This window comes from Phascolarctos cinereus, unplaced genomic scaffold (assembly GCF_003287225.1).
Source record: "Phascolarctos cinereus isolate Bilbo 61053 unplaced genomic scaffold, phaCin_HiC Scaffold_8;HRSCAF=390, whole genome shotgun sequence".
Taxonomy (NCBI): Eukaryota; Metazoa; Chordata; class Mammalia; order Diprotodontia; family Phascolarctidae; genus Phascolarctos; species Phascolarctos cinereus.
In genome coordinates, this window is record NW_027556291.1 from 4,967,934 (window position 1) to 4,990,182 (window position 22,249).

The 22,249-nt window shown below is 49.1% G+C and overlaps 1 protein-coding gene across 3 annotated transcripts in view; it reads right to left on the minus strand.

Annotated features, from left to right (window-relative positions):
• The window catches only part of DCX (doublecortin), a 53,182-nt gene that overhangs the window by 17,234 nt on the left and 13,699 nt on the right, over positions 1-22,249 (minus strand). For 2 of the 3 annotated variants that reach the window (XM_078147791.1, XM_020979964.2), the window contains exons 4-5: positions 2,143-2,245; positions 748-885 (exon numbers count right to left, since the gene is read on the minus strand). In XM_078147791.1, the coding sequence (XP_078003917.1) occupies positions 748-885; positions 2,143-2,245 (241 nt within the window). The remainder of the gene's footprint in view (positions 1-747; positions 886-2,142; positions 2,246-22,249) is intronic. The other variant, XM_020979966.2, reaches the window with a different exon arrangement.

Consider the following 22,249-nt stretch of genomic DNA (forward strand, 5'->3'; position numbering starts at 1 on the left):
AAGCCGATTCTCATTCAGCTTTGGGTTGCACCACATGGCGACTGCCAACCCTTCTGGTTTAGAGAATCGGGGCCTCATGGAGCTTGAAAGTTGCCCAGGGAATATCTAGCTTGACCCCTTTGTTTTATGAATGAGGAAACTGAGGCCCAGAGAAGTCCATTGCAGAGCTGGGCTCTCCACCAACTTCACGCTGGTTCTGTTGCTGGGCTCTATAAATCTTATCTAACTGGCCCAGATCCAGTCATGACGTGCAAGGCAGAGCTGTGAAAATGACCCAACACCTTTCCACTGACATGTATAAACCTGTCTACATAAAACTCCATCAAGAGAATTTGCATGCATGAGTTAGTTTGCTGGTCTGCACAGTCAGGCAAAGCACTAGCTAAGCACATCTACTCCTTCATTCAACAAACACTCACTGAATGCCGACTGAACAGCCAGTCCTGCCCCTGGTGACGTTAAGTGCTTGATAACCAGACAGTAGTGTTGATAGTAATTATGATGACACAGGAAGAGGCTGGATTCCCCGAGGGGGTACATCAATGCACCCACTCTACTGGATGGCCTGGGGCCACCTCCTCTTGTCTTGGGAACAGTATATTGAATGAATTTTGTCACTGTGTTATACAGTTGGTTTGGCACCATGGAGGCATGTCTGGTGTCCAGTGGCAATGCACCCTTAGGCATGCAGAAGATACCACCTCTGTGGGCAGAGTCAGCATGCACAACTAAGGAAAAATTACTTACCATCTTGGTCGTTACCTGAGTCAGCTGGCGACTTGCTCCTGCGCACAGGGCCAGGACTTTTTGCTGAGCTCTTTTGAGTCTTGGGAGATGACTTGGTGCTGGTGGTAGCAGGTGGGGCCCCCTTCATGACTCGGCACTCTGGGGGGAGAACAGCCAAGTTAGTGGGGTCCAATGTGGAAGAGGCCAGGATTAGGATGCCCCCCTGCCCCTGACTCCTTCACAGCTCCTTGCCCAAGCCTAGACGTGATAAGGGACTTGTCCAACATCACAACCAGAAGGTGGCAGAGCTGGGATGTGAACCTAGGGCTCCACTGTGCCACAGGGCACTGCGAAGGGCAACCTTTGAAATTCAAGAGATTGAAAAAGGGAATATAGGGAAATTGCTCTGCAAACCTTAAAGAGTTAGAGAAATGCCGTTATTCTTGTTTATTATTATTGAGTATGATTATGATGACCTCCAAGTCTGCAGATGGGAGAGAGACCCTAGGGCAGGGGCTTGTTCTGAACTAAGCATTTAATTCATGGTATTCTAGAAATTGGCCCAATTGAATGGTTTGTTATTGTAGAATAGACCAGAGGATTTGGAGTTGTAAAGGACCGTAGAGACCATGGAATCTAGCCCCCTCATTGAATGGATTATGAAACCGAAGCCTAGAAAATGGAAATGACTTGCCCAAGGTTATACAGCTGGGAAGGGATCAGGACTGCTGGACCTTGTTATAGAAAGACACAGATCTGGGCTTGGTGGAGAGGGATGAGCAGACTCCAGGGCTTACTTGATGGTGGGCCACCCTGTGCAGAGGAGCCTGGGCTAGCAGAGGATGGAGTCCAAGCAGAGCCCAGTTGGTGGGGATGCCAGCTGGGCCTGAGAGCAGTGCCAGCCTCGCTTGCCTGCTGTGGTTCTGGCATCTTCCCTACACTTCCCAAAAGCACTTAGGTTTGAGTCCCAGCTCTATCACTTACCAATGGTGTTACCTTGGCCAAGTCACTTCTCTCTGGGCCTGAGGTACTCCTCTGTAAAATGAGGGGGTTTCACTAGATGGGCCTCCTTCATTCCAGCTCCCTAGGAAGCCTCAGGCCCCCCTGTTTGAAGTTAGGAAGGAGGCCACTGGTCCATGGCCATGCGGGGAGAACTGGGCACGGACTAGTCCTGGTGGTTAGGTATGGGAAGCTTGCAGGGCTGAATGCTGCAGGTTGGCACTGCTGATGGCAGTGAGTGGGTGGGGCGGGGAGGGTAAGATGGGTTTGGTCACGAGCTTTATGTCCTTCCTCCTCTACAGCCCAGCATCCTTCCAAAGCCCTGTCACTCAAGTGAGCCCACAGAAATCTCAGGTGGTCAAAGGAGAAACAAAGGCATGACAAGAACTCTAAGCCATAGGGGCCATCTATGCTCACCATTCTCATCCAGGGAAAAGTCATCCTGGGCGTAGCGGAATTTTTCAGGACCACAGGCAATAAACACATCATCATCGCCAAAGAAATCGTGGAGACAGGTCACCTGCGGGGAAAGCAGACACATCTGTTGGCAGTTCTGTTGGTGGGTCACCTGTGATACCCACGGCCTGCCAGGGGTAGGTAGAAGGACCTCAATCTTCCCTGACCCCTTTAGCTCACAGACAATGCAGAACCAGAATTTTCCAGTTGGAAGGGACCTCAGAGGCCAGTGAGTCCAGCTTGCGTTCGAGGACCTCCAGTGAGGGGAGCCCACCACTTCCTGAGTCATCTCAGCCCACTTTGGGGCAGCTCCTGTGGTCAGGAAGCTCTTCCTGACAGTCACAGCCTAAATCTGCCTCTCTGGGCTCTCCCTCCACTGTTCCTGGGTCTGGCCCCTGGGGCCTAACAGGACAGTGGAATCCCTCCTCCTCCACCAGGTGGCCCTTCAAATCCTGGAAGGCACCTAGCACATGCCTCCCCCAAGCTTTCCCTTTTCCAAGGTAAGAATGCCTGCTTCCTTCACCTGCTCCTCAGAGGCCCCTCACCATGCTGGTTACCCTCCTCTACGTGCCTTCCAGATTAGCAATCAGCCACCCAGTCAATCACCAAGCATTCATTAAGCACTGTGCTAATGCTGGGGAAGTGAAGCCAGTGAATGAAACCGTCTCTGCCCCGAAGGAGCTTCTTTCTCTGACAGAAACATAGAAGTAAAGATGAAATATATATGAAGAAGATACAAGAAAATGTGAGTAAGGGGAGTATTAGCAGCTAACTTGACTTTTCTAGGTGTCGGACCCTGGGCAAATCACTTGCCCCTTCTGAGCCTCTGTTTCCAGTGGAGATAATAGTTCTCATACCCAAGAATCTACGGGGTCACTGAGTATACTTCCTTCCATTTACAGAGGGGGAAGCTGAGGTCCAGAGGAGTCAGTGACTGGCTCAATACAGGTAGCAGGTGGCAGAGCAGGGACTCCATGCCCCAAATGCTTTCCACTGTGTCATGCTGCCTCCACCCTGATTCTGGAGGTTTCATATAGGAGACCGGGCTGGTCACTGCACTGGCAACCACACAGATGGCTTCCAAGTGGGCAAAGATCGCACTAACACAGCAGGCCTAAACCCTATGACAAGACCCCATGGTTCCCAGTATTCCCAAACTAATGCCTAGTAAAGTTGTTCAGCTGATCTTCCCCCTACCATCCCTCACCTGGAGAGACTCCCTCTCCCCAGGAATCCTTGATAGTTTGCAAAACATTTCACAGTCTATGAAGTACATTCACATGCATTCCCTCCTTTTCTTCCTCCTAATAGGCCCATTAGAGAGGTAGGGCAGGATAGGGACCACTAGCCTTATATTACCAAGGAGGAAGCTGAAGCCGGAAGAGCAGAAGGGATGTGCCTAGGTAAGCAGAAAGCAAGACTCAAAGGGTCTCTTGACTCCCCATCCAATGTCCTCTGCTCTGTATCCTAACATTAAGAACAACAATCCTACAACAATGACATGGTTAATCCAACATGGGCCTGAAAGAAGCTAGACCATTAGCTCCACAGAAGTCAATGGTGCAATACGGCAGCCAGAAAAAAACGGTAGCAGAGTCTGTGGTTGCATTAAGAAAATCCAAGTGGCCAGAACAAGGGCAGTGTGCATGTCGCCACCAGCTGCCCTCATCAGAGCACACCTGGATGTGGCACTGTAGTCAGCTCTGGGGCCGACTTGGGAAAGGACAGCGACAAACTTAAAAGCATCCAGAGGAAAGTCAACGAGATGGTGGCAAACAATTCCGCTGAAGGACCGTTGAAGGACTTGGGAATGGTGATCCTGGAGAAGAGAAGATCTGAGGAAGGGGCATGGTTCCTGGCTATGGGTCATTCATTGAAGGGCTAGCTATGGAAGAGGGGATAGCCTTGTTCTGCTTGGGTCCCAAGGGCAGAGATAGCAGCAGCAGTGTGTGTGTGTGTGTGTGTGTGTGTGTGTGTGTGTGGTCACAGAGAAGCAGCTTCTACAATTGATGATGGCGGTTGGGGATGGACAGGACAGGGAAGGCAAGCCTGACTCCCCAAAGGCTAGAGAGAAAATACTCAGGTGCTCTTACAAGAGCCTTGGAGGAGGCTTCACCACAGGCCTGGGGAGGCTCTGCCTGGGTCATGACAAGGCCTGGGGTCAGGCAGCTCATTAATCATAGAATGGGAGGGAGAAGAAACTCTGCTGGTTCCCCTGATATCACTAGTCTTCAAGACTGGCCACGGGCCATGTGCAACCCTGACCCGTATGCGAGGTGGCCAAATGGAGTGGGAGCCACTGCGGCCTCTTGTGGCTATTGGGTACATAGGGGTGGCTGCTTGCTGTGGGACTGGGAGCAAGTCCTTTCTCTTCTCTAGGCCTTAGTTTTCCTCTCTGTAAAATGAAGCAATCTCAAAGGTCCCTCAAACCTTCCATGTGTCTCCATTCTAGGCTACCAAGCTAGGGAGGAGGGAGAGCTTAGCTTGAGGCTTGGGGGGCTCCTCTAGACTCCAGTATGAGGGAAATGTGGCACGGAGAGAGCATTTGATCTTGGGTCAGAAAACCTGGCTTCAAGCCCGGGCTTCTTACCATCCATGTGACCTTGGGCAAATCACTTAAGCTCTCAGACCCTCAGTTTCTCTGTGAATGGATTGGGGTTGGACAAGACATTGCAGACTTCTTGCCTCTCCTCCCCTCCCTGCAGATGCTTGAACCTCTGCCTCACTGAGTTTACTGGCAGTACTGGGAAGGTAGCATCGCTAGCTATCCCAGCAGCAACTGTGAGGACAATGCCCCAGTGATCCTTTTGCCCTTTCCCCTCCTTGCCTTCTCTGGCTACGGGATTGGCATGGAGGGAGCAGACATATTAATGTGTATTGGGGTGACAGCCCAGGGAATGAGCTTAACAACTTAGCTGGGATCCCATCTCTTCCTACAGCCCTCTAGTGGGGGGGTATTCCCCCCGCCCCCCCGGCAGCCCATCCCACTTTAGGGCGTCTTGAATTGCTAGCAAGCTCTTCCTTATTTAGAAGCTGAAACCTGCCTCTCTGCAAATGCCACTCACTCTTCTGAGTCCTGCCCTCCAAAGCCTCTTGTACATGCCAGCCCTTCTTAGTCCCCTCTTCTCCAGGCTAAACTCACCCAGTTCCTCCAACTTTCCATGTTCTCCAGGCCTCTTCCAGCCAATTGCTTTCTTTGTGATACACTCCAGACTGTCAATATCCTTCCTCAAATGTGCTCGGGCCTGCCGACACTCCAAATGAGGTCTGGCCAGGGCAGAGGACAGTGGGACCGTCCCCTACCGTCTTCTGGGCACTTGGCCTCTCTCGATGCTGCTGCTGCATCACACTTCTCATTCCTATTGTGTTTGAAGTCCGTGGGGCCAAACAGAGAAGGGTTAATCCCTTTCCCCCATCGTAGTCCTGTAAATATCTGAAGACAACTAACGTGGTGTGTGTGTGTGTGTGTATGTGTGTTGTGTGTGTGGTGTGTATGTGTATGTGTGTTGTATGTGAACACCACCGCTGTCCTCCAATACATGAAGGATTGTCATGGGGGAAGGGGAGCAGGCTAGTTTTGCTCACTTCTCTCCCCTCCCCTCCCTCTCAGGCACAAGGGCCAAAGGGAATGAGAATGGGTTTTCCAGAGGCAGACTTGAGCTGCAGGTGAGGGCAGCTTCCCAGCAATCAGAGCTGTGCTGAATAGGACTGGCTGCCTTAGGAGAGAGTGAGTCCCCCATCGCTGACTGGACATCCCCCACCCCCTACCAGGACGTTAAAGAGGAGTGCATGTTAGCCTGCATCTGACTTCTGTGTGCCCGGGTGGGGCACACGTATGACCTGGGAGCCCTCTTCCACAATCACGCACTGGCATGTGATATAGCTTGGGCCACAGGGAGTTTGTTTTCTGTTCTCTTTTGGCCGTCACATCTGCCACCTTAATGTTCTGGTGCAAATGGGAGATACCATATGTCAGCTAAATCACAAAGGGACTTTCCTCTAGCCCCCTGGCTTAGCTATTGCTCACAAACAAAGTCCTTCTCTAAGATGAAAAAATAGCTATTCTACCCTCTTCCCAACTAATTAGTGATGTAGCCCACAGCCTTGGCCATGGCTACTGGACTGGGCCATTTCTAAATGACTGACTCATTAGATATTTGGGGATTGCGAGCTGGGAGGGACCCTAGAGGAATCTAGTCCTGTCTCTTCATAGCTAGCAAGTGCCAGAGCCTAAGGATTGGAATGTGGCTCCTCTGCCTCCCAAGCCAGCAACCTGAAGACAGTTCTCCTGTTCTCCCTGAGTCTTCTCTTCTCCAGGCTATAGATCCATCATTTCTTCCACTGATTCTCATGTGGCCGGGACTCAAGGCTCTCTTGGTTGCCTTCCCCAGACATTCTCCAGCTTCTTAAAATGTGGCCTCAGCTCTGAGCCTGACATTCCAGACATGGTCTGATGAGATTGTTGCCGCCCCCAGCCCTGGAAGCTTTGCTTCCCACTTTGGCCTGGTATTTAGGATCCTCTGTATCTTCACCCAAGCAGTCTTTCCAGCCTTATCTCCCACTACTTCCCTTTCCCAGTCTATGCTCTAGCCAAATAGGATTCCAGGCATGACTGGTGTCGGCTGACCTTTCAACCATCTGTGCCCTTAGATACCTCGGCCTCTGTCCTGCCCACCTAGTTGGCAGACCCCTGCCCCACACTGACCTGGGGGCAGTGATGGGGTTTCTAACCCTTAGCCCGACTGTCTCCAATGCCAAAGCCCTGCCTGCCTCTTAGTACCGGGCCTTGCCTGGCTAGTCATCCCATGACCTAGCATGCTAGAACCATTGTTGGCTAGGCTCCGAACCCTGCTTCTGGGATGCCCTGGGCTCTTTGGGAAGCCCCAGTGGGCCCTCTAGCCACTTGGAAAAGTCAGCTCTGACAAAATCTTCAGCTAGAGCCTTCTCAGAGCACCACCATGGTAGAGTAGGCAGGGCACTGCTGCATTTGGAGGCAGAGCACTTGGGGGGGTGATTCCTCCCTAGGGAACCTTGGACAAATCATTTCCCCTCTCCGGGCCTTAATTTTCTCCTATGTAAAATGAGGGGATTGGACCAGTCAGTCATTAAGTGCCTCCTATGTGCCAGGCAAAGTGCTGAGTACCAGGGACACAAAGAAAGGCAAAAATAGTCCTACCCATGCCTTCCCCCTTCCCCAACCCCTCCACCCCCATCCCCCTCCAGCCCAGCGCTGGGCCATACACACAGGAGTGTATGGAGAGCATTGTGGAATTGACCTGGGCAATACTCTTGGATGCAAGACGCTGAAAGTCCTGACCTCCAATATCCCATAGGCATACCAACTGTTGCCTTCTGAAGCCACAGCACACATGCACTACCGTTGTCCTTTGCCAGAAATTGGGGGTTGGGGGGGGGCTCATCATTTCCCGCTTTCTTTATCCTCCCAGGAAAGACTGGCGAATGCAGCCACCCATTCGCTATGGCGATGTTTCCCTCCACACAGGCAGCATCCTGCGTCAGCCAGGCCCAGCCCCCTCCCTCCTCCCTGCTCTGCGGCTGAGCCACTGCAGTCTCTCAGACAAAGAGTCTGATGGCAGCTATCTTGGTGAGCTCATCGGTGGCGGGCGGTGGCTGAGGTGGTGGCAGCAGCAGCAACAGCAACAGCGTGGGGTGGCCTGACTGGCATCTCAACAGAGCCCCAGGACCGGTCATGGCCTGGGCCTCTAACTATGTACATTTTGTCTCCCTCCTCCTTAGCCACAATCCCATTGAAAGAGTCCAATCTGCCCATCCTGGCATGAAAAGCCCCTCTGAGCTCTTGGGTCACTGGTAGTCCTCCAGGCCAGGTCAGACCTGTTTACCTGGGCTTGGGGGGCAGGTGCCTGACAGTCAGATGGCCTTTCCCACAATGGGTTGTGGTGCCAGCTGGCCAGAGTGGAAGAGCAATGCATCCTCAGCAGGGCAGCAGGCTAGCCCTGCACGGATGGACTGGGCCAGTCCCCCATGACAGGGAACAATTGTTGGTGTCATATCCGACTCCTTGTGACCCATTTGGGCTTTCTTGGCAAAGATCCTAGAGTGGTTTGCCATTTCCTTCTCTAGCTCATTTTACAGATGAGGAAATGAGGCAAACAGGGTGAAGCGACTTGCCCAGAGTCCCACGGCTAGGAAGTATCTGAGGCCAGATTTGAATCCAGGTCCTCCTGATTCCAGGGCTGGCACTTTATCCACTGTGCCACCTAGCTGGCCCAGAGGGAGCAAAGCCCCACAGAATAGTCTGGCCATAGCTATTGGGTGAAGGACCTCTTAAATGCTGGGAGAGCTACTTCCAAGCCAAGAATCTGGCCCCTGCAGAGCTTGGCCAAGGTGGTCAGGGCAGGGGGACCTGAGTGCGGATGGTTCAGGGGCCTCCTCTGGAATCTCAGGCCCAGGAAAGGCTAACAGGGTCCCTTAAGCTTCCATGGGGAAATAGCTGGCACTTTATCTCAAGAGGCATCTGTGTGGCCGAGGAAGCCTCTCAAAAGGAGGGAGGCAAAAGGTGCAATTCAGGAAATGAGTCTGCCTTTGGGGAGATCAGTGTTCCACTGGCCCCCAGCCCAGGAGTTACTGTCCCTGGCTGCCCCTGGTCCTGGTCCACTGTTATTGAGTGCTGGCCTTGGGGTGCATACAGTGCAGCATGCTCTGGGATCAGTTTCCATTCACCCTCAGAGAGTGGATAAGTCGGTACTCTCTGCGTGGTCCTACAGAAAATAGTTGGCCATGTTCTATCATGTTACAAAGAGGGAAACCAAGACTCAGAGACAAAAAAAATTTAAGATCTTAGAATTCCCCAAGCTGGCATCTGGGCCCTTCAAGACCCTTAAGTACAACATTTTCATTTTATAGATGAGCAAACCGAGTCCCAGAAAGGAGAAGTGATTTGTTCAGGATGATGCAGGTGATGTTAAAGAGGTTGGATTTGAGCCCAAGCTCCTGATTCCAAAACCAGTATCTTTTCCTCTGTTCCTGTCCTCTTTCCCTCTATTTCCTATCTGTTTCACACAGCCTCTCAAGAAGCCCCCAAGTAGGCTCCACATTCCATAGAATAGATTTGCTCTTTTATTGTGTCACTATTCACTATCAGGGCCATTGATAATAACTGTATGTAGCTTGGGATAATAACTGTATGCACTTGCGCACCCTGACCATTTAACCAATGGTCCCTGTCTTCATTCAGGGCTGCTAGAATATCAAACCAGTGTTGACAGAGCCTGGAGTACTATTAACTTGTGCTTGGGTGGGCTCTGATCCCCTGGGGCTGATTCACATTGCTTTCTAACCCATGGTAATGTTTGATCTGTCCTTCCTGAGGTGGAGCCCCCCATTTTGTTGAGGATAGAAGTGTCAGAAAGCAACTGAGAGGGTAGCTCTAGGCTAGACAGAACTAGGCCCAGAAGTCAGAGAGTTCCTGAATGCTCAGAAGACCCAAACCAAAAGAAGATAAATGCCTTAGTTTCAGGAATTCTCTCCTAACCCTCTCCTCCCCCCCAACCCAGTTACCCATCTTGTTCTCTTCTAAGCTAGGGACAAGTCCTAGCCTCCTAGGCTCCCTGAGCCCATCCTGCAGACAGCTGCATGGGGGGAGACCTAGCTCAGTGGCATTGGCTGCCCCAGGATTATAGAGCAGAGCCTAGGTCTCATCTCATATTCCTGGTTACATAAAAATGAGGGGCTTGGACTTGGTGGTCCATATGATTCTTTTCAGCTCAATGTTCTATATCCTATGACATGATCCTAAAAAGCGATTCAGGAAGGCACTGGGCCATAGTCAACCTCACTGCAACGACCATTTTGAATAATTCCATCATTTGTTCATCAGATTCATTAGCCTAACTGCCTGACTTCTCCCCGGTTCCCTATCCTTCCCCCTTTCTCCTTCCTTTGCCTAAGGAAAAACAGCACAACCAAAGGGCTTCCTGGCGGCAGGACCTGGATTTATTCTTTCCCTTGCTTTCTCTGATACTACCTTGATATACTGGCTATGTTCAGCACCACGGACAGTGCCTCTGGGCGGTAAACTAGTCTCTTGAATAGGAAGGCAGCCAGTGGAGGCTGAGGACCACTCCCCGTAGGCACAAAGAATCAATTCTTTCTAACATTCTGGCTGTAGGCAGACCTAGTAGAACTGGGTGTGGTGCTGGGCGGGGTGGGGGGGGAGGGGAGTGGGGAGAATCATCTATCTTTTGGAAACTACAGAAATTTTTGGGGGCAGGATTAGAAGCATATCAGGCTTCTAAGGAAGCTTCAAGACTGAAGGCAGATGCTGGTTTGAAATCTAATCCCTCCACTGGATGGGAGAGGCAGTGTAGTGCAGTGGAAGAAGTCTGAAACCCCAGATTGAAATCTCAACTCTCTCACTGTGTGACCTTGGGCAAGTCCCTTGCCCTCTCTAGACCTCATTTTCCTCCTCTGTCCAACGAGAGGGCTGGAATAGATAAACTCTATTGAAGGCCCTTCCAACCCTAAATCTAATGAGTCTCTGAGGTCCATGCTTAGCCCATTGGCCAGTGAAGGCCTCAACAGGCCCTGTGGTAGAACATCAAGCAGTAGTGGGTATTCAGCAGCCTGGGAGACTAGATCCCAGGAGGGGATCCTCAAGGGCCTTCATTGGCTAGGGCCTGCCTGTACACAGCCAGGGAAGGGGAGTGGAGGGCCACTGAAGCAGGCCCATAAAAGTGTATCAAGGAGAGAATGAAGACACAGACCAAAGCCAGTTTCAGAGAGTTCCTTGGCAGTGAGTAGAAATGGCCAGCCAACCACAGGTGTCTCCATACTGTGACCAGAGAAACACAGAAGAGCTGACTCAGGTGTTCCTCAGAGATCATCAATTTCTACCGCCTCGTTTTACAGAGGGGGAAGGAAATAAGGCTAGGTTGTGTGTGTGTATGCGTGTATGTAGGTGTGTATATGTTTGTGTATGTGCGTGTGTCACACGGATAATGGAGGTCAGGTTGTCCAAGGTCACACCATAAGACAGAGGCAGGACTTCAATTTCCCCACTTTGGTGCTCCTTATGCCACACTCTGTTGTTCTTTTCCAGGTTTTCAGAGTCCCAGGTCTTTGGTCTTCTCATGCCAACCTACCACTTCAACTTTGAACTGAAGAACAGATATTATCTCAGAGCTGCAAGAGGGTACTGGACATAGAAGGATGTGGCCTCACCTTTCCTTTTGGTGACATCACACAGCCCTGAACTTTTGTGAACCAGTGTGGGTGCCAATGTGGATCTCACTAACTAGAAATTTCCTTCAGTGACACAGATTGTTATGTATATATCATTCAGTGGTGTATACAGGAGAGACACCTCATGGGAAAAGGGCTTTGAGGGCAGAATTCTGCTCTGGAGACTCAAAAGCTCTTCCATAATCAACAAACCAGCATAATGATATGTCCCATTTGCTTCTGTTTTCAGGAAGTTGCAAAATGGTGAAGAATCAGCCAGTCTATTGCCGAATATGGCTTACAATAGCCTGTTTGGATCCTACTGGTGCCCTCATTGAGGAGAGCTTTGATTCATGTCTACGTGACTCACCTGAAGATTTAGTTGAGATGGGCCCTGCCTCAGAGAGTTAGATGATGTGAGTTTCCACAGAGTCACATTTAGACAGGGAGGTCAAGGCGTCTGAGTCTGGTGGGCATTAAGGGCTCAGATCCCAAGGCTTTAGATTTGAGCATTGCCCTTCGAGGGGCAGCTAGGTGGCTCTGCAAGGGATAGAGTGCTGGCCCTGGAGTCAAAAAGACCTGAGTTCAAATCCAGCCTCAGACACTAGCTGTGGGACCCTGGGCAAGTCACTTCACCCGGGTTGCCTCATTTTCCTCATCTATAAAATAAGCTAGAGAAGGAAATGGCAAACCACTGTGGTATCTTTGCCAAGAAAACCCCAAATAGGATCAGAAAGAGTTGGACACAACCGAAACAACTCAACAACAACAAATTGCCCTTTCAGGCAGTGACCATGCCACGAGACCCTGTAACACTCATTTCCAAGCAGAGGGAGCACTTGAGGGGGGACAGACTTGAACCTCACTACTTGGTCTCAGAATTGCCCCGGAATAAAGGCAAGGTTTTCAAATTTCAGCCAGACAGCCGTGGCTGACTACGATTGTTCCTATTTTTCAAAGAAGTTTGACTTGGATTCGGTGCCCTGTGATTAGCCAAGACAACAGCAAGACAAAGACAGCATCCGCCCAGCTGTTCCACTGACAGGCCTGGCCTTCCAGCTGAGGGAGGGCTCTTTGTGCTAGGAAAGTGGTTGCCTAGCAACCAGGCCTTGCAGCTGCCAGCCTCTAAATGCTGAAAGCATGACTTATGGGAAGGAATAGTGCAAGAGAGAAGGCTGGGGGTGGGGGCTTGGGCCCAAAGGACAACCCTGAATGCCCAGATCTTCCCCCAATTCCTCCCCCTTCCCATGGGGAGCCTTGTGCTAGAATGCATTGTGTATCCGCATCACTCTCCTCACCCCTCCCCTGCCACTCTCCAGTCTCAATCAATGAGGGAGGTGGAAATCTGCTGAGCGGGTGGGGGGGAAGGGAGTCTTGGACAATGCCAAGGAACAGCACCCACATTCATTTGCCAGAACTCCCTCTGGGTTCTGGAAGGGAACACCTGTCGTCTCCATTGTATACCAAAGTACATGACTACTGAGTCTCAGAGTTGGCGCCTGAACAAGCGCTTGGGCACTGAACGTGAACTTAGAGATGGCTAGTGACTGGGAACCCAGGATGTCCTGCACCAGCCCATTCCACACTTAGAAAGCTGTGTCAGGAAGGTTTGCCTCGTATCAAGCCTAAATTTACCTTTCTGCAACTTCTGTTCAAGTGCAGCTAGGTGGTGCTGCAGTGGATAGAACACTGGGCCTGGAGTCAGGAAGACCTGAGTTCAAAACTAGCCTCAGACACTTACTGGTTGTGTGATCCTGGGCAAGTCACTTAACCCTGTTTGCCTCCATTTCCTTATCTGTAAAATGAGCTGGGGAAGGAAATGGCAAACCGCTTCAGTATCTTTGCTAAGAAAACCCCAAAGAGGGTCATGAAGAGTTGGATACAACTAAAAACATGACTGAACAACTACAACTTCAATCTGACAAATATGTATCATGTCCTTGTCATGTGCAATGGACATGTGTATGTCCATTCTCATACACAAATGAAATAGTCCTTGCCCTCAGGGAGCTCCCACTCATTCCTCCCAGTTTTGCCTTCTGGGGCCCAGCAGAATAAGCTTGAGCTTTCTTTCACATGACTGAAGGCAGCAATCCTATCTGCAGCCCTCCTAAGTTCCTCTTTGGGCCCTAGCCATCTCTCCCCACTAGGCCCAATCCTCATGCGAGCATAGTTTCCACTGTGGGGGTCCTCCTCTGGACCATTCTCATGCCTGTCCCTGACTTGGAACTCCCTTCCCACTCCGCACCTCTATCTTCTTCAAGCCCACCGTCTACAGTCTGGCAGGGTTCCTGTCGCTAAGGCAGACAATGTCTGTCTTGTGATAGGCGGGTCTATCTTAATTATCACCCAAAATAGCTACAGATGCACACTTACCTTTGGATGAACTATAGGACTTGTCAGCTCAATGCTAATCTAGTTGTCCCCCTCCCCATCCTTTCCTTCATCCATCCCCCACCCCCATCTCCACACATGCATACTTCTGGGCCTCAGGCAGAAGGAGAGAGTTGCCAGCTCTTCTCAGTAATGAATCTGGTTTTCTCCATCATTGGAGAAAATGTCACAAATCTGCCACCTAGTTGTAGCCCCCTGGCAAGGACAAGGGGGACCTTTGCCCCTTCCACCTTATAGTAAGGATATAACACATCGTGGACACAGGTTTTTGGCCGCCATTTCCACAAGCCTTGGAGAAGTTGACATTGAGGCCTAGAGGGGAAGCCACTTGTTCTCAAGGTATTCAGAGGCTGGAGGTGTGGGGTGAGAGAGCCTTTGCCACTGAAAAGCTGGAAGTCTTTGGCAGAGGGCATCAATAGAGGGAAGTGCTTTCTAATAATCAGAGCTGTTCAGCAAGGCAACTGGCTTCCTTGAAAGCTAGTGAGTTTCTCATCTCTGGGGGTGTTCAAGCAGAGGCTAAGTAGGTCACCTCTCAGGAGTACCATATCCTTCAGTGCTCACATCATAGGCTCATACAGTTAGAAGGGACCTTAGAGGCTACTGAGTCTAACCCCCTCATTTGACAGAAGAGGAAACTGAGGCAGGCAGAGGTGAAGTGACTTGCCCAGGGTCATACAGCTAGTAGGTATCCGACTCAGGATTTGAACTCAGGTCTTCCTGAATCCAAGTACTGTGCTACCTAACTGCCTCTGATACCATGTTCTCCATGAAGCCTTCCCTGACCTTCCCCTCAGTGAAAATGATCTCACTCCCCTCAAATTTCTGACAGCTCTTTACCTATAGCTCTCCTGTGCTCTTCTCTCATTATTCCCTGTAGCATAGTTATTTTTATTTATTTTCTCCCCATTAGATTATAGTCTTAAGAGTGTGGGACCTGCATCCTATCTTTGTATTCTGAGTGTTGTGTATGGTGCCTTGAATACAGTAGGCACTTAATGATTTCATACTGACTGACTGACTGAGGGTTGTCCAGATGGCCTTGGTGCCCCTATCAGCTTGGGATTCTGACAACTGAATCCTGAAGGAGGAGGCAGTTACTCTCAGAATCAGATCAGGCTCCAAGCAATGCCAACAAGCCATACCTCTTGCCTCTCAATATTCCATAGCTTTCTTCTGACTTTGGTAAAGGGCCAGTTGGAGTTGCTCTGCCTATCTTCAGAGAAAGGGAGAGACGCAGAGAAGAGAGAGACCGAGACAGGGAGAGAAAAGAGATGGCGAGAGAGGAGAGAAGAGAGAGAAAGAGAGGAAAGAAAGAGAAAGCAAGCGTGAGTGACAGAGGACAGAGGAGAGAGAGGAAAGGAAAAGAGAGAGAGAGAAAAAGGGGAGAGAGAGGAGAGAAAAGAAGAGGAGAGAAAGAAAGAGAGGAGAGAAGAGAGAAAGAGAGGAGAGAGAGAAAGAGAGGAAAGAAAGAGAGAGCAAGCGTGAGTGAGAGAGGACAGAGGAGAGAGAGGAAAGAAAAAGAGAGAGAGAAAGGGGAGAGGAGAGAGAAAAGAGGAGAGAAAGAAGAGAGAGAGAATGAGAGGAGAGAGAGTGAGGGCAAGAGAGAGGGGAGAAAGGGAGCAGAGAGAGAGAGAGAGGGGAGAGAGAGAGGAGAGAGAGAGAGAGGAAAGAGAAAAAGAGAGGAGAGAGAGAGAGGAGAGAGAAAGAGGGGAGAGAGAAAGAGAGGAGAGAGAGTGAGGGCAAGAGAGAGGGGAGAAAGGGAGCAGAGAGAGAGAGAGAGGAGAGAGAAAAAGAGAGGAGAGAGAGAGAGGAGAGAGAAAGAGGTGAGAGAGAAAGAGAGGAGAGAGGAGAGAAAGAAAGAGAAGAGAGAGAAAAAGAGAGAAAGCAGAGAGAGAAAAAGAGGAGAGAGAAAGAGAGGAGAGAAAGAAAGAGAGGAGAGAGAGAAAGAGAGGAGAGAGAGAGGGGAGAGAAAGAGAGGAGAGAAAGAAAGAGAGGAGAGAAAGAAAGAGAGGAAAGAGAGAAAGAGAGAAAGAAGAGAAAGAGAGGAAAGAGAGAAAGAGAGGAGAAAGGAGAGAGAAAGAGAGAGGAGAGAGAGGAGAGAGAGGGGAGAAAGAGAGCAGAGAGAGAAAGAGAAGAGAGAGAGAAAAAGAGAGAGAGAAAGAGAGAAGAGAGAGAGGAGAGAGAGAGAGGGGAGAAAGAAAGCAGAGAGAGGAAAGAGGAGAGAGAGGAGAGAGAGAAAGAGAGGGGAGAAAAAGAGGTGAGAAAGAAAGGAGGGAGAGGAGAAAAAGAGGAGAGAGAAGGAGAGAAAAGAGGAGAGAGAAAAAGAGAGAGAGAAAGAGGAGAGAGGAGAGAGAAAAAGAGAAGAGATAGAGGAGAGGAAAGAATAGAGAGAAAAAGAGACAGAGAGAGAGAGAAGAGAGAGAAAAAGGAGAGAGGAGAGAGAAAAATAGAGAGTGAAATAGAAGATACAAAGAGAGGAGAGAGAAGGAGAGGAGAGAGAGCGAGGGCAAGTGAGAGAGGAAAGAGAGGGGAGAAAGAGAGCAGAGAGAGAAAAAGAGGAGAGAGAAGGAGAGGAGAGAGGAGAGAGAAAAAGAGAAGAGATAGAGGAGAGGAAAGAAGAGAGAAAAAGAGACAGAGAAAGAGAGAAGAGAGAGAAAGAGGAGAGAGGACAGAGAAAAATAGAGAGAGAAATAGAAGATAGAAAGAGAGGAGAGAGAAGGAGAGGAGAGAGAAAAAGAGAGAGATAGAGAAGAGAGAAAGAGGAGAGAGGAGAGAGAAAAAGAGAAAGAAAGAAGAGAGGGGAGAGAGAGGGGAGAAAGAAAGCAGAGAGAGAAAAGAGGAGAGAGAGGAGAGAGAGAGAAAGAGAGGAAAGAGAGAAAAAAGAGAGGGGGGAGAAAGAGAGCAGAGACAGAAAAACCGGAGAGCGAGAAAGAGAGGAGAGAAAGAGAGGAGAGAAAAAAAGAGAGGCAGGAGAGGAGAAAAAGAGGAGAGAGAAAAAGAGAGAGAGAAAGAGAGAGAAAGAGAGAGAGGAGAGAGAGAAAGACAGGAGAGAGAAGGAGAGGAGAGAGAGAGAAAGAGGAGAGAAAGAGAGGAGAGAAAGAAAGAGAGGAGAGAAACAGAGTCAAGAGAGGAGAAAGAAGGAGAGGAGAGAAAGAAAGAGGAGAGAGAAAGAGAGGAGAGAGAAGAGAGAGAAAGAGGAGGGAAAGAGAGGAGAGAAAGAAAGAGAGGAGAGAGAGAAAGAGAGGAGAGAGGAGAGAAAGAGAGGAGAGAGAAGGAGAGGAGAGAGAGGAGGAGAGGAGAGAGAGAGTGAGGGCAAGAGAGAGGAGAGAAAGGAGGAGAGAAGAGAAAGAGAGGAGAGAGGAGAGAGAGAAAGAGAGGAGAGAGAGAAGAGGAAAGAGGAGAGAGAGAGAAATAGAAGGTACAAAGAGAGGAGAGAGAGAGGGAGAGGAGAGAGAGTGAGGGCAAGAGAAAGAGGAAAGAGAGAAAGAGAGGAGAGAGAGGAGAGGAGATAGAAAAAGAGAGAGAGAGAAGGAGCGGAGAGAGCAGAGAGAAAAAGAGAGAGAGAAAGAGAGGAGATAAAGAAAGAGAAGAGAAAGAGGAGAGAGGAGAGAGAAAAAGGGAGAGAGAAAGAGAGAAGAAAGAAGAGAGGAGAGAGGAGAGAAAAAAAGAGAGAAAGAAAGGAGAGAATGAGACAAGAGAAAGAGGAGAGAGAGCAAGGGCAAGAGTGAGAGAAGAGAGAGAGAGGAGAGAGAAAAAGAGGAGAGAGAAAGAGAGAGAAAGGGAGAAGAGAAAGAGAAGAGATAGAGGAGAGGAGAGAAGAGAGAAAAAGAGACAGAGAAAGAGAGAAGAGAGAGTAGAGGAGAGAGAAAAAGAGAAAAAAGAGGAGAGAGAGAAAGAGAGGAGAGAGAAATATCACTCACAAGCCACTACATTAATAAAACTGTCAAGGTCCAACTGTCAGAGCCAGGTGTCACCATGTGGCTATTCTGACTGGCAGATCAGCAATGCCCTGACATCCAAATGTTGATCCATGACTTGGGCAGATGAAGAAGCCAGTCTTTAGAAGGAGCAGAGGCCCTGGTATGGGCAGGGCTGCTCTCTGCTCTCAGGACTCCTAGAGGATTGATATTATCCTGTGCGGAGTGGTCCACAGCCAGGGTTCTTCTGTCCAAGCATTGCCAGTTGGCAAGATGCTCAAAAGGAAGAAGGTTTATAGTCCAAATGTCCATGTGATGTCAGGACTACTTATGGTCTCCTCAAGCTTGCCTCTCAGGTGAATGGGCCTCCCTCCACTCCAGGTTCTAGTCATAGCTCCTGAGCCCATTGGCTCCAAGAAAACCTCTCTCTCAGTACTATGTAATCCAGGATTCCTTTGGTTTAGCCAACACTCAAGATAAGATGAGATACTACAAGACTGAGTTTGTATGATGGCCTGTGGCCTACCCACCAATGTATCATAAGTCAGAATCTGCTGTGACACAAGAGGTCAGATTCTTCTTCTCTATCTACTTCACACCATGTAGGAGCTGGTGCTGGATACCATCCCCATCCCACCAATCTCTACCTGCTGACTTTTTTTTTTTTACTGTGTACCCCTTACTATGGGGGTATCAGGCATTTACTGGTCTCACTGGTGCCTTGTTCTCTGACTGTGCTCAGGACTAACTGAACCACATCTCCCCTAGGGTGACTTCCAGGTGAGGTGATTTCCCTCAGAGACTCCCTTCTGATTGACTCGGCCTGCCCAAACACCTGTCTGCTTTGGCAGGTTCTCGGCCTCCCCAGTTTCATGGTGTTCCCCTTCACTCCTCCTGGCCTCCAGCCAGCAATCTGTTTCTGAACTCATCAGCCCTGCTTTGTGCTCATCACCGAATCATTGCCCTCAAAGCACATTTCCTAATTCGGAGCACAGGGTCCTTTTTGTCTCCAGCAGAAAAGACACTTCAAATAGACCTAAAATTGAGGAGGAAGGGTGATCTGTGCACCTTCTGTCATGGATCCAACTCAATTCAATTCCACAAGCACTTATTAAGCACCTACTATGTGCCAGGGATACAAGGAGAAGAATGAAGTGGACCCTATCCTCGAGAAGCTTATGTTCCACTGGGATAACTCAACTCAAGGCCTGAAATAGAGGAGGTAATGAATTTCCTGACAAACCCAGGGAAATTAGAGAGCATTCCAAGAGAAGGAATGGGACTGGGTCAAAAAATACCCTCTGGCCATGGACCAGGGACCACCACGTTCTGGTCAATGCAAAAACCATGAATTTGAGAAGAAGGCTGACTAAATGGGGGCCTGGGGCTAACCATTAAGAAGCCCTGAAGCAATGGAATAGACTCAGCTTTTTTCCTGTCTTGCCTGTGGTCCACAGGGCCCCTCCCTAGCAGCATAGGCACCAACTTTGCTCTGGGAGGACCATGACTTCTCCACTCTCAGTCCAGGTCCCTGTCCTCAAGGGAGGGGGACTCAATCACCTCAGGGAGGTGACCTGGGGGGTAGCTGAGGAGCACAGCCATCAGCCTAGTCGGGAGCCCCTACTTCTTAGAATAACAGATGGCAACAACATTCTCACCTTCATTTTAGGCCCCTAAAGTTGCCCCTTTCCTTCACAGGCCAGAAACGGAGTCAGATTTATATGTTTAGTCAGGTCAAGTACAAATGGGAGAAATAAAAACCTGACTTAGCGGTGCCATGGACAAGGGGGCTTGGGAGTTTGGCTCCTCCTGTATCACCCCTGAATGACCACTTCTCCATTTTATTTATTTACTTTTTGTTTTCTTTTTCTTTTTTTGGGGGGGGGTTATAGGCAATGGGGCTAAGTGACGTGCCCAGGGTCACACAGTTAGTAAGTGTTTTATGTCTGAGGCCAGATTTGAACTCAGGTCCTCCTGACTTTAGGGCTGGTGCTCTATTCACTGTGGCATCTAGCTGCCCCTCACTTCTCCGTTTTAGCCCAGGCTAAATGCCCTAAAATGAGGGAGCCAAGAGTCAGGAACAATTGGGAATCTAGATTTAGAGCTGGCAAGGACTGTAGAGATCACCTAGCCCACCTCCATACCCACTCCCATTTTTTCTCCATGTTCTGAGTGAAGGCTCATCTCCCTCTTGAAGAAGATGAAGGAATTAGGAAAACCTGTTCATGGTCCAGGTTGTTAGCAAGAGTGAAAGACTCCTAAAGGAAACGGATATAGAGGATTCAATGGGAAAAGAAGTGTCTAAGGTGGAGGATGGGACACCTATAGCAAGAGAGCTTAAAAACAGATCTGACGGTCTTCCTGAAGAGGAGGGAGCCAGGTGATCTGAGGAGGAAGGAGCTGCTTGTCCTCCCAAGAATGCTATAATAGAGCCTCAGAAACCACTGGGGGAGAGATCACCCTGAAAGGGGCAGAGGAAGAAGAAAAGAGCAATCAAAGTTGCTGAGTCCCTGCTGCTCCAGGGTGCTGAGGCAGCTGTTTGTTGACTTGATAACAACGATAGAAAGGCATAGATCCAAGACATGACAAAGAAACTCCCAAGACCTAATAAGCTGGATGACAACTACCCACCTGAGGTGATCCATGTGGGTACAAATGACTGCCAGAAAGAATGGAAAAAAGTATTACCAGTGATTAGGACATTTTGGACATGAAACTGGAGATCATCAGGACACAGGCTGTATTTTCTTTGTTCATCAAAGGCAAGGGATATCAAAAGAGAAAAATTAATTGGGGAAGTGAACAGCTGGCTAAAAGGTAGTATCTGAGAATTGGCTTTAGATTTATGAATCATGGCTTATAATAAAGGGTTGACAGATGCCTGGCCAGGGATAAAGTACACCTTTTGGAGGCTGGTAAGACTATATCTTTCAGCAGTCTCGCAAATCTAATTGAAGAGGCTTTAAACTAAAAATAATGAGAGAGGGAGAAGCCTGACTGTCTATATCTCCAAAGTCAGATACTATAGAGAGTAGTCACAAAGAAGGAAGACTAATAGTTCAGACACCCACAAATTCATAGAAACTAAAACCCAAGAACTGAACCTATGTCACCAAGTGTTTGTACACAGATGCCCAAAGTTTATTCACCAAATAAAAGGAACCAGAGCTCCTAATGCAAGGGAGGATATTTTACCTCCTAGGGATCCCTCGACACTTGGTGGAATGAAACCTATGGTTACACTATGGCTCTAGATGGGTGTGCCTTGTTCAAAAGAAACAGGCTAGGAAAAAGGGGGTGGCGTAGCACTATAAATTAATAAGGTACACTTGTGTGAGGAAATACAAGAATGAGAGGGTAGAGCATTTGGGTGAATGTCAACGCAGGGATAAACAGAAGTGATTGTGTCATTCGAATGTACTACAGACCACCAGGGCAGAAAGAGGAAATCGATGAAGGAAACAGATCATGAGGCTGGCACAGACATATGGTGTAGTAGTGAGTAGTGAGGGGGGACTTAAATTATCCAGACATCTGCTAGAGCTCTCTCTCTGCCAAAAGCAGAGGAGCTCAGCATTTTTGGACTTGCCTGAGGGATAATTTTGTCCTTCAAAAAGCGGAGGAACCAACGAAGGGATATTCTATTCAAACAGGGAAGGAGCAGGGAAGAAATGGCAGCAGGGCTGGAAATGATGGGAACCCTGGGAAGGGGCAAACACCCTATCCTAGAATTTGTGATAGAAGAGAGAAAATCTGTCCATGATCTGACAGGCCCCTTCCTTTTTGAAAGTAAATTTCAAAGAGATCTGAGGAGAGATGGGTGGAATCCCATGGAGTAACAGTCTGCAGGGGAAACCAGCCAGGAGGGATAGGAGACACACAACAATGGAATTCTGAACAAACAAGAGGAAATAATTCTAATGAGGAAAAAGAATAGGATTCATTTGAAAAGACCAATGTGGATGCATAGGAAACTTACTGATAAACTTAGATTGAAAAAGAAATGTACAGAAGGTGGAAACAGAGCCAGGTAACAAAAGATTAATACAAAAGCGTGGCACAGTCTTTTGAAAATAGTGTCAAGGTGGCACAGTGGATAGAGCACCTTGAAGTCAGGAGGACCTGAGTTCAAACCCGGCCTCAGACCAAACACTTGACACTTAGTAGCTATGTGACCCTGGGTAAGTCACTTAACCCTAATTGCCTTAAAAAAAAAAAGAAAGAAAATAGTGTCAAGAATGCTAAAGCACAGAATGAGCTGGGGCTGGTGAGGGGAGCAAAGCACAACAAAAAGGAGTTTAAAAAAATTATATCGGGAGAGCAAGGAGGAAGAAGGGATGGGACCTATGCTGGGGGTGGATGGGATGATGATAACTGCCCAGCTGTTCCATTCTTCTTTTCAAAGGAGAATGGCCTCCCCACACTGGAGGGGACAGAACAAAACTGACCATCAGAGAGCTGATCTCCAAGATAAGTAGGGAGAGGGTGTCAAGTCACTGGGCCCAGATGAACGCCCACCCTCAAGTACTGAAAGAACGGGCAGCTGTGGGCTAAGC